The 12,445-nt window shown below is 35.1% G+C and overlaps 1 protein-coding gene across 1 annotated transcript in view; it reads right to left on the bottom strand.

Annotated features, from left to right (window-relative positions):
- Window positions 1–449: 449 nt before the first annotated feature.
- Window positions 450–12,445, bottom strand: part of KCNH8 (potassium voltage-gated channel subfamily H member 8) — a 191,294-nt gene continuing 179,298 nt past the window's right edge. The window contains exon 16 of the mRNA XM_013171969.3: window positions 450–2,841. Within this exon, the coding sequence (XP_013027423.1) occupies window positions 2,131–2,841 (711 nt within the window). The 3' untranslated portion in view covers window positions 450–2,130. The remainder of the gene's footprint in view (window positions 2,842–12,445) is intronic.

The raw sequence follows: 12,445 nt of genomic DNA, 5'->3' as shown, positions 1-12,445 counted from the left end.
TTGTGTAACTCATTAAGGCAAAAGTCTGAGGGCAGAAGGCTCTGCCATGTTGCCACCCAGCTCCTGGCTTCTCTGCCTGGATGTCATCCCCGCTGCCCCATGTAGTGCAGCTCCTGACTTCTGTCCCTCTAGACCCATCCTCTTGTCCTGCATGACAGTGGGGATGATGGCAGAAGATTGCTAAAGGTGGGCCAAGATGTTCCATTCCTTTAAGACTCCGTGGAAGAACAGAATAATGTGTATTTGCAGAAATACTGCATACCTGTATTTACTAGTTTTTGTTATTAATTTTTTAATTTCTGGGATAAGTATTGTTCAATCAGCAACTCTCTGTGTAACTGCAATCTAATTAAAAACTGGAATAGAGGAACAATAAGAAACCATATATATAAACAGTCATGTTGATGCGTAGACACAGTGACAAAATTCAGGCAGCTCAGAATGAAAGATGACACTGTCCTTAATTTGTACCTAAGGGGAAAAAGAATGTGAAAGGACACAAGTCAGGCAGTGTATAAGCTGGGATTTGTGCTCCTGTGCACATCTCATTGTTAACAATGAACTTAGTCTTTGAAGCTTTCAGAAAAAAAGTCAGAAGGAAGTTAAGTCTGTGCTCTGCAAAAGTTTTAAAAGCTTAAGAGTTTACAATCACCAGTTTCCATTAATTATTAAATGCAATTTAGTTTACTTCTTTATTTTAAAACATTTGTTATGAGTTGTGAACATGATTTTTAGAAAGCTTGCTGAAGAACATGCAAATATGATGCATACTGTGCATCTTTAAATACGTAAATCAAAATCCCAATGAAAAGCAGTTGCTCTGTTTACACTGTAACAGTGTAGGTCTCTAATACATTAAATAAATAATAATAATTAAAAAACTTCAAATTTTCTTTGGGCATTAAATCATGTTCTGGACTAAATAATTTACCAAACCTGTTGTTGTTGTTGTTGTTTGTTTGTTTTGTCTAAAGGTCAAAACAATTTTCTTAGGTATATAAATAAAAATCATCAAATAATTATTTCAACTTTTTTTCTTTTAACTCTGACTAAACCATTACTATTTTTCTCCTTTAATATTCCTCTTGCAATTTACTCAATAGTTTTCATCCCTCTTAGTTTTCTTCTCCAAATATAAAATCCCCAAACAGGGCTGCATAATAAAACATTGACTTAGTCTTAATACTTAATACTGCAATAAGACAATCTGAGGATACTGAATGTTATCGGTATAACATGTCACAGTTAAACTATTGATGGATGACTTAGCATAGGACACAACATTCCAGATGTTTTATTTTTTTTAAATAAAATAATACCTTAATTTATTTGTATTCCACCAGCATGAATACATTCATTACAAATTGCATGCACATAAAAGAATCAATTTGTAAACTACATAATTTTAACAATAAATAGTATTTTTGATCTAATACACGATGGTAGTGCATTTCTTGTTAAAACTGCAAGCTTTTACCAAAATGAAAACAAACTCTTACTCTCATTATAAATATTTTAAATAATTTGTAAGTACATATTTCATACCAAGTATATAAAAATAGTATTTTTTGATAAATTAAGAGGTTTAATTTACATGACAAATAACGTGCAACAACTAACCAGTCTCTACCAGCTCTGTTTGGTTGATTGTCTAGATGACATGCAGCGATAATTGTCCCTTTGCCTTCACAGAACTGACAAACAGACCAGCAGGACCCACGATCACCTGAAGCAAACGGTGCCATGGATATTGTTTGGGAACAACAGTCAGACACTCAGTGAAAACCTTTGCTTCGATGAATAAATGCTGCCCATGACAGTTCTTTTGTCCTAGACTTCCAGCTGCTCTGACCCTCAGGGTCTTTGGACTATCACAACAGTCTGCCAAACAGACCAGAAAGCTATATCTGTATATAAAATGCTTTTCATCATGCTTCTAGAATCTAGAATATTTTTTCTATAGTATGAACCAGCAATACCTTTTCTTACTTTCTATAAAACTGAATTTTCACCTTTGTAAGTATCCTTGATCACCAGAGAAAAGGTCAAACAAAGCAGTCATGTGGTACTCTCTACATTTAAAACTGGCAGCTGCAGAACATGTTTTGAGTACCACTTTACTCTTTCTTGTTATACATCTATGGCTTGGTTATCTTTATCTTTAATATCCCTTGTGCTTGTCACAATGTCTAACGCGAAATCTGAGGTCTGTGCAGAAACTACTCCAGCTGTTCGTTCAAGGTCCCATGATCCTGGCAAATTCTCCAGGCTTAATGAGCTGATTGCTCCTTGGCTAAAGCTACCTTCCTCAGACCTGCTGGGCAGCACGAGGTGTAATGATGTCTCTGATGAAGAGCATACTGAAGAAGAAAGAGTTGCTGAAATAGACTGAAGAGGGGTCAAGGTAGTGTCTGAATGGGGAGAGGTGCATCTTAAAAACTGCAAGTTATCTTTCTGAATTACCTGATACTGGGAGGGTGAATTGTGAAGGCCCGGTGTATAGTAAAATTCACTGTCTGTAGAATTTTGAAGGTTGGGTTCAGTTCTTTGGGGGCTGCTGCCTACAGAGGATAGGTCTGTATTCCAAATGTCACATAACGTGTTACTGTGGCAGGGTTGTGCTTTGGTGCAAGTAATGTTCCCGGCTTGCATGTGTGTGCAAGGTTGACGTGGAGTCCAAGCCATTCGAGCCTGCAGGCTTTCCAGAGTCGGACTCCGAGATATGCCATGCATTGTGCAGAACCCTGGTGGCTTCTGGGATGTGAGCAGGTTCTCAAGAAGGTACATCACATTCTTCATATCCTTACTTAACTGTGAGACTTCTTGAGTTAAGGTTGTCACCTGTTACATCAGGGGAAAATAACTCAATATTAAATTATGCAGTATACATTTTATAATCATGCCTGAAATACATTTTATCTTATTTTCCTTCTAACATCATCAGGTTTGATGTGTAGTATAGTATCTTTATTTTAAGGAGATAAACTCTAATACATTTATACACCCTAATTTAATAGTCAATCCATCTGCCTTTCCACAGCTACGTGCTACACTATCTGCAGCGTACTGAAATAGTTAAACAACTCAAAAACATATACAGGAATATTATAGGCTGAATTCACCAGATTTTAAATGTCAGTCTGTCTATAAATAATGGCTTCAAGTTAGACCCAAGATGATTTCCAGTGGCAATGATATTTGCTTCTTGATGAATCTTTAAATATTTTAATGCATCAACCTTTTAGAGATGGTAGTTTTATACTGACAAATGATATAAATATTAGGTTTTCTGAAAAGTCATTTACAAATATTCGTGAAATATGCTGCCATCTTCATAGTAAAATAAGAGACCCATGCCTGAATTTGCCAACGATAAGTAGTAGTTACATGAAAGTCTGGTGGACAAGTATTAAAAATAAACAAACAAACTAAAGTATTTGGTGATTTTCATACTGACTTTAAAACTGAAACTGGAATTTTTAAAAGCAAGTTGTTACTGCTAAATATTTAAACAGTAAGAAAGTCTATGAAACAGCTTGCTTCAATATAGCTATCTTTCTGCTTGAAAAATAGAGTATATAAAACAAAGGGAGAGAGAGAGATCTGCAGCATACATTACTTCGTTGTGTGTGTGCAAAAGAAAGAATCGTATTTTCTATTTTTTTTTTCCCTAATGCTGAAACAACTGTTATCACACAACTTATTACATGAATTACATGAAGGCTTTAATTTCCCCAAAACCGCTATTTCAAGCTGGGATCAAGTTCACATGTTTTGAATTTGTGTTATAAAGTAAACAGAGATCTGAACTCTACTGGGAACATTCTTTAAGACAATATAAGGGCATTTTAGGACAATATAAGGACATTTTGGGACATAAAAAGCTTAACTGATCACTTCAAATGTGTTTGTATTTTCAAATTTCCTTCGTAAGGAAAAAAATTGTAAGAAGTCAAAATCAGCCAATTAATTTTATTAAAGAGAAACAGGCCTATTGAGAGACAGAAATGAACTTTGTTTCCATGATAGATAATTATTTTAGGTGAAACCACTTTCTCTACTGTTAAACTAGAATTTCTTATAGTGATACTAGTGAAGATAAGATGTTGAAAACAAAGCATGACTGCACAATTATCTTCAGAAAGCTAAACCACTTGTGAAAATTAAAAAAGTCTAATTCAGCTGGCCTTTCTTTGCCCTGAAGAGAAGACAGTACCAATTAGGTGTCCTACACAAATTAGTTTTCATGTAATCATAAATAAAATTTTCATTTTCCTGAGAACACATTTCCAAAAAATTCTACTGAAAAGATATTTCAGGCAGGGCATGGCTGCATTATGATCTTCCACTGGTATTTACTGCAAACACAAGAATTATAAAGAAAACCTAATTTAGAAGGAAAGTAGAAATCTCCCATACAGCTTCTATACATCCATTCATTTCTCTGAGCTTAGAATTCAAACCCATTATATTGTTTAACAGCTGTTTATTGTTACAGTTGCACTGCCCCTGGAGTAAAGATGCTTAGGGGTAGAAGGTTTTTATGTGTCATGTTACAGAATCCCTCTGCCTCTCTTTCTACAGCTCTCCCTCTGTCTCATTACTTAATCATTAAGTTATATAGTAGGTGGAAAATAACCATGAAATCTCCTTCTGCCAGATGAGATTAGGCTTTGAATGCTTGCAAGTTCATTTCAACTTCAGTTCATGTGAGGGATTATAATATGCTAGGAAAGTGATTTGTGAACAAGATTCCTGTGGAGCCAGAGAAGATTCTTGGTACTGTCAGACTGGAAGGAGACATGTTCTGAGATTTCTGCAGTACTGAACATAGGAAGACTGATATTCATCTTCCCCAAATTATGAATGCTGTATGAAAATATCTATAACTTTAAAATAGCTTGTTTGGTTTAGTCTTTTTTTTTCTTTCTTTTTTTTTTCTATTCCATTTCTGATTACATAAAGACTTTAAAAAAATTTAGTTATCCTTCAACATGTTTCTTTTCCCAGTTCATTGAGACAATACAGAAAAAAAAGAAATCTGTTTCAGTAGTTGTAGCATTTATGAATTTGTGTTAGTTATAACTTGTTCTAGTGCTCAGATACTATTTTTGATATATCAAAATAGCTCTTAGAGTGATGTCTTCTTATAAACTTGCTCTTGCACGGTCGTATGTGCTTACCTTATGAACTGGCCTTTGATGTATTCTTTAATAATTTCCAGTAGTACAACAGTGTAATGCCCAAAGGTTTTATACCAAACTTCATTAGAAATTGACCACCGCTTAGTACAGTCTATTTCAACAAATAGTGCTAGGCACATAGACAAAGCAAGTATGTCATATTCTGTATCGTTTAAAACATTTTCTGTATTTTAAAAACTGTTAATCTTACTGGATTAAACTTCCAATAATCATAGAATGGCTTGGTTTGGAAGGTAACCATTACATCAGTTATGTTAACAATTTCACAGCGCTTCAGGAAATGAAAAAGAACAGGGACTAAAAGCAAAAGAAATTTTAAGTCTATGAAACAAAAATCTGACAATACAGATTCCTCCTGAACAAAAGGCTAATTCCTTGTGTGCTGGTAAGGCTATTTTTTCAGGCATTTAGTTATTATTGCTAGGCAATAGAGCTAGCTCTACAAGCGGTTCCCCCTGTGCTAGGCATAGAGCTTTAAATTAATCTGTGAGATCCCCAATATACTTGAAATGCTGCCTTAAGAGTTTCTAGGACTTGAAAAAGATACTGAAATGTTTCCTGATATAGAAACTAGGATTTATATAGCTTGAGCTTAAATTATCAACAGGGGCTTCTCAGGCCGGTCAAAAGCGATGCACTGGTATCTTTTTAGCAGAGTTTGAAGAAACTGTATTTTTCAAAACATATTTTAAAAGAACAGTCTTTTTTTTTTTTGTCTTTCTTTCTCTTTCTTCTCTCTTCTCTCTCTCTCTTCCTCCCCTGTCCTTCTCCTCCCCTGTCCTTCTCCTCCTCCTCCACCTCCTCCTCCTTCTTCTCTTCCTTCTCCTTCTTTCTCCTTCTTTCATATGAACTTTAATAACAATGTTTTCTGATGTTTTAACCAATATAAGTTTTAGTAGTTGTATTTTGCATTTCCAAATTACTTTGACAGTTTCAGTAGAAAGAGTAATTTCCTTTACTACCAGTATTAAACAGTTGTGCACTTTAATTGGATACTTTGTTCCATGTAGTTAAGTAGGACTCTAGGTGACTGTATTTAAGCCTTTCCATAAGTGATGAAAAGTTCTATATAATGTAAGGTGATGATTATTTTTACTTAGTTTAAATAAAATTTGTTAAATGGATTTCTTTGTTTTTCATTCTATATACCATCATGTAATTTTTTGATTTAAAAAAATTTTTGGTTACATTTTCTACCAAAATTCCTCTCTCTCATCAATGTTCCTGGAGTGGTCTGGAATAAGCTTTCATTTTCCGATTAGAAGCCTAGTAGAATACATTGCTATTTTTAATCTCTGTGGTTTATTCGTCTTTGCAATTCAAACTTCACCCAGATGTCTTCCTGCCATGACTCTTTCTGAACACTCAACTCAAAGATGTGAAGAAGAAAACTTGCTTCTTGAGAAATCAAAGTTGCATATTGGCAATGCGGAAAAGCTGGCTGCTTGCACTATCGATGCAGCTTTGCTATTCTGTTTAGTATTTCATTGATTCTTTTATTCTAGTGCTTCATAAAGTTGATGAGACATTCAGTCAGAATGAGTTGCCTTTGAGGCCCAAATTAACTGGCTGGTGATAGTCTGTTTTCCAGTAAGTGCATTGTTGAATGAGTGAGATGAGAATGGAACTGAGGCAGAATTTTCATTGATCATCCATCAGCTTCTAAGTCACCATAATAGCAATGGTGACAGACATTTCTGACCTAATGGCACTTTAGGAATAAAGATAGTTGCAGAAGAAAAAACAATGCAATGCATCTAGTCTTAGTTCAGATTAAATATATGGGAATTGTGCAATGATATGAAGAGTCAGTTTCAGTGAAATAAATCTGGAAGCTTTTGAAATTTGCCTTATCATGTAGAAGTACAAAAAATTTGCTGGTTTCTCTGCCTACTTGCTAGACAGGTCTCTTGTAGTTCTGGGGTAACCAGTCTGTCTGAGTAAATTGGGACACTAAGACTGTTGATATTAGTATTAAATAACTTGAGGACAAAACAGGAAAGTATAAAAGCCTTGATAATTTAAATGTATTCAAGTCAACAGCACTCCTATAAAATTCAGTCTAGAAAAGGGGTCCCAGACTGCACTTTGAATAATACATGGCTCTTTGTTTTTGGATGTGGATGGCATAGAATCAGTACTGTGTCGTCATGATGGGTGCACAAAGAAAACTAGCTTTGAAAATTACTGCTTCAAGAACTTCAGAAACTATCAAGAGCAAATTCTGTTCAACTAGTTACTTTGAAAGCAAATGGAGGATCACAGAAATCCCATTTGACTGGGAGAAGAGAAGCAGTTAATGTCTACTTTTGAAAGAACAACTGAGGTGTTACATATGTTATCAGGAAAACATGCTAAGCAATTTCTATAAGCCAAAAGAAAACAGACAACCATAAATTTCTCAAGAATAGCACATGGTGAAACAGGTAAAATGATCTAATTCTCTCTAATTGTAATGTAATATATACCTCGTCAGAAGATTACTCAGAAGTTATATTGAAGAATGTAATCATGACATTCTGCTAAACCAGCTAAGAAGATATGACCAGCATACAATCACTGTAAGTTAGATTCATTCATGACCAGAATGGTTTATGATCAATAAACATACTGTTGTCCTTTTAGGACATTTCAAGATAGTCTTTTTAGCTGTCTATCCCAACCTGTTTTTATTTTATATTTATTTTTAATGGCTAAATGGAGTGCACATTCACTGTTAAATATTAGTAATATGAAATTCAACAAATGTAAATGTTAAACATCATAGCTGAAAAGAAAATGTCAGAACCATGAGTATAAATATAATATTCTGCCCATGCAGGATATTACAGAAAAGGGTCTGTGGAGTGTCATTGTATCACACGCTGCATGCTTTAATCATGCTCCCAGAATGTATCATCAGCTTTTTATTATTATTATTATTATTCAACACAGGCCAGGGGGCTATCTTTATTGGGAACTACTTAGGCTGGTGCAGTTTAGGATCACACACTTTGTAAGAGCCTTAAAAAATCTAACCAAAGACAATTCAAATGAAAATTCTACTAATAAGGAATCTTAGAAAATGTGACGAGCAAAGAAAGTCTGAAGGAATTGCATTTGTTGAGATTGGCTGGAACAATATGTTTCCAGTGTAAATTGGTTTTAGACAGAGAACTGCAGTCAGCTTTTTCTTATATCTTCTGGAAAATGATAATCTCATATGTCAACAGAGGTTTATATTTAGATGTTAGGAAAATAGATCTTTTTGATACAGGAAGGTTTTGACATGCCTATTAGAGTTAACAGTGTAATGGTTATCTCCTATCATAGTAGTAATATTTTTGTTATTGTTGCTCAGATCAGCTTCTGGCCCCCGGTTAATTTTTATACCTCTTTGCTTGCACTGCTGATGTCTCAGGTGCATTTCCAGTAAGGAAAAATGCAAAAGAGATACTACAACATATAAACCTTATGCCCTATAGATACTTTATGGATACCTTATGTCTTGCTTTTTTTTTTTAAATAAAAAATAAAAAAAACCTCTCCTCCCCCAAGCTTTAAAGAATCAGCCATTTTTGTTACCATCACCTGTCTACAGCTTTTAAGCTAAAACTAAAAGAAAAAAAGAAAAAGTACTCTACACTCGTCAAAGCAAGAGGTATAGAAAACAGCAACGTAGTAGTTCTTAAGAAATATGAATATGTATGATTAAAGGAAAAACTACCTGAACAAATATCAACAGACCAAAAAGCATGTTTAATTTGTGTTTGTGATTTAGAAAGCTTTTATTTCTTAACACAAATAATTCTAGGCTTTATATATTGTCTTTTGTGATAAATGGACATAGTTAAAATAAAAAATGGGTAGATTGATCATAATTAGTTTTCATCATCAGTAAATGTCATTAGTTCACTTTTTGCCACATCTGTCTTTATTGAAGGATATTTTGCAAATGTATATGCTTTTTTTTCCTGCCCTTCCAGAGAAGAAAACGAGTTTGATTTTTAGAAGCTGGATGCAACATACATTTTATAATATTCTATTTATAAAATTTCTCTAGGTGATCTGGAAAATAATCATTTAGTCAGGATTGTCCCTTTTGTTAGATGAAAGTGAAATATCCATATGAATACATTTTCACTGATCTGAATAAGTGTCAAACGCTTAGAATATTTTAAGCACTTGCAACTAAAAAAACTAAAATTAAAAATAGCTGAATTTCCACTAAGTATTCCAAAATGCAGCTACATAGAAGGCAATTTTCTAGTATAAAACCTGACCCAATTTATATTTCCTTGTGTTTGTTTGTTTTTCAGTTGAATGGGAGTAATGTGAATAGTCTGCTCATTATACCGATATAGTACTGTAATTGTGGAATCTACTGATGTAGTAAAATTTGAAATCAGTCCCCAAATGCCTCCTTTAAGCAAGGGGTCAACCTAGCTTCATTCTTTGTATGTCTTGTTTATACATACAAATCCAGGTTTCTGAATAATGTTGGACATCTAACAGCATCTCTACATGGCCAAATGCAAAGCCATGTTTGTGTGCTCTGTACTCTGGGCTGACTGGGCAAGCTGTGGTCTGTCGGCCTGCTAACCACAGTGGTGTAGATCTGCTTCAGATCATAATACTTAGCACTGCTTTAACTAATGCAGCTGTAAGAGACTGAACAAGAGATGAGTTGGATAGGAAGAACAGGGGACGTGACATCTGAGTTTGTCTGTATGAATTGTGCTAGCTGTATCTTGTATGTCCAAGTATGAAAAAATGTCCTTGTATATTTGAATAGAGAACATGCACATGTGTCCACAGCAAGTCTTGAGAGAAAAAATAAGACTAAAATTTAGCTATTTTCCTATTTTTGGCTTCTCTGTGTTTCAAATAATTCAGATGTGTATTTCCTTCCTTCCTTCCTTCCTTCCTTCCTTCCTTCCTTCCTTCCTTCCTTCCTTCCTTCCTTCCTTCCTTCCTTCCTCCCTCCCTCCCTCCCTCCCTCCCTCCCTCCCTCCCCCCCTCTTCCCCCCTTCCTCCCTCCCTTCCTTCCTTCCTTTCTTTCTTTTCTTTCTTTTCTTTTTCTTTCTTTTTAATATTAATTTAAAGATTTAAAGTGGAAATATTTCCGTGCTCTTTCCATACAGTTGCACTCAAATGATAGAGAACTAAATGTGTAGTAGGACACAGATAATGAGATAGTGGTCCACAGGTGCCCCAGTCTAGATTTACGGCCATCTGTATATCTGAAAATATCTAATTTTCCTATTTTTACTCCTGGGTTCTTTAGTTTAATTCCATGTTTAAATATGATTGTATCAGGGAAATGGCGAGTGTTTAGATACACATAGACTTTGCAGAGAAATGCATTGGAAAGACCAGGTTGGGTGTACACATCTCCACAAAGGAAGGATGCATGCTTGTCCAGCAGAAGACTTATTCCTAAACTCTCAATCTGCATAATCTGGAGTAGGTTTTTGAATCAAGCTTTCTCCAAGTAAGAAAGTATACCATTCTGTTGTGTGTTCAGTCACTGAATTTTGAAACTGTTGCTTAAACAACTGAATTTCTACAGGAGCAAGAATCTGAACCTAAACTCTCTCACCTGCCACATATTGAACTATGATTGAAGTTGTGTCTTTTTTATTCAGTGTTTATTTAGACTAAGTGGAACAGCTTCCACAGGCAAGTAGGAGTTTTCTATTAGGGAATTTGTAATAGGAAAGTCTAGTAGTCCTATTCCAGTTCACTTTACAGTGCTGAACCAGATAGAAAGTCCTTTTTATCAGCTTAGTTCTCAATCAGTCTCAAAATGAGAAGTGAGGTTAGGTTAGGGAATGAAGAAGCTGGGTAAATGGCTAGGCAGCTAATCTGTGGAGCTACAGAATAGGAATTTGGAGCATGTGGAAGCCTCTCTCTCAATACTGAGCAGCTGATTTTGGTGCCTGTCCTTCTTCAAGGAAATTTGTATGTGTTGGTCCTAAAGATAATATGTAACAAACTCTGAGAAGTGAAATCAAGTCTCAGTCTTCTGTTAGCCCCATTCTTAGGTAAAAGAATTTTCTCTTGCATTATGTAGTGAATATCATACACCTAAAATGTTGCCATGAGTTCCAATGGATGTGGAGCTGGGTTTGCCTTCTTTTATAGATTTGTTTGTGGGGCAGCTCTGCTAACAAGAGACTGTCTTGAAAGTCTGAATGGGAAGATACATGTTTTTGTTCTCCCAACAAACAGCTGAAATGTTTTTAAGCTAGCTAGTGAACTGTTTTAATACAATTGCCTTTCATGAAAGCAGGAATTTTTGCATTTGTTGATTGACTTCTGATTTCCACTGGAAAATGTATTAATGACAATGTGTGCTGCTGTTGGCTACTTGTGACCTGCTTTTTCAATATTTTCCTTTTTAGGAGTCTGCATATTTTACAAAGAAGCTCAATTTCAAACTCTGCCTGTATTTTGACTGCTGCAAAGAGTCTGCTTCTACATTGGTCATATTCTTCCATTAATGATCACCACCAACTGATGGAAAAAAAAAAGAAGCATAGGGTCTACAGGTGCTGTTCAATACTTTCTGTTGAAACAACAACAACACAACACAAAAAAAAAAAAAGGACAGCTGGTATATTCCAGCAAAGCTACTTGTGGGCTTATATGGGTAAGGGCCAAGTCACTCAGTACTGTCAGTTCAGGTGCACTCTATGTGGGGCATGTTTGAATACATGAATATATATCCATGTAGAATACGCAATTAAGCAGTCTTCTAGTGATGCAGTTTTTCAATGTATATTTTGATCTATGGGATGACTTGGAGGATAACTGTCTGTCTCTATGGGATTTGCCCCCAGGATGTTACCTGTGACATCTAAATCCATACCAGTTTAGAATCACTCCTTATGCTCTTTAAGTTCTTTGATCAAGCTTTGTAAAAAATCTGCAGTGAATAGGGCATGGCGCTTTGTTCGGAACTCAACAGTTTGACATACAACCAAGTTGATGTATGCATCGTAACTAACTAGCTGTGCCTGTACTCTTAGCTCAGTACATGTAAATTATCTCACCAAGTTAACCTGACCCAGGATAAAAGAGGTTTACAAGCCCAATACTTCATATATAGAAATAAAGTATAATTAGATTAAGCCTACACAAGATGGAAAGGAAAATAAAATAAAATTTGATATTTCTGGTAACAAAAAAGATTAGGAAAAAGAAACAAAGCTGTATGGTTTGACTTTAAAAAGTATATATTTAAATGTTTCCTCTAG

Source organism: Anser cygnoides, chromosome 2 (assembly GCF_040182565.1).
Source record: "Anser cygnoides isolate HZ-2024a breed goose chromosome 2, Taihu_goose_T2T_genome, whole genome shotgun sequence".
Lineage (NCBI taxonomy): Eukaryota > Metazoa > Chordata > Aves > Anseriformes > Anatidae > Anser > Anser cygnoides.
Note: the sequence above shows the minus strand (reverse complement) of the source record. Positions and strands in the feature narration are given on the sequence as shown.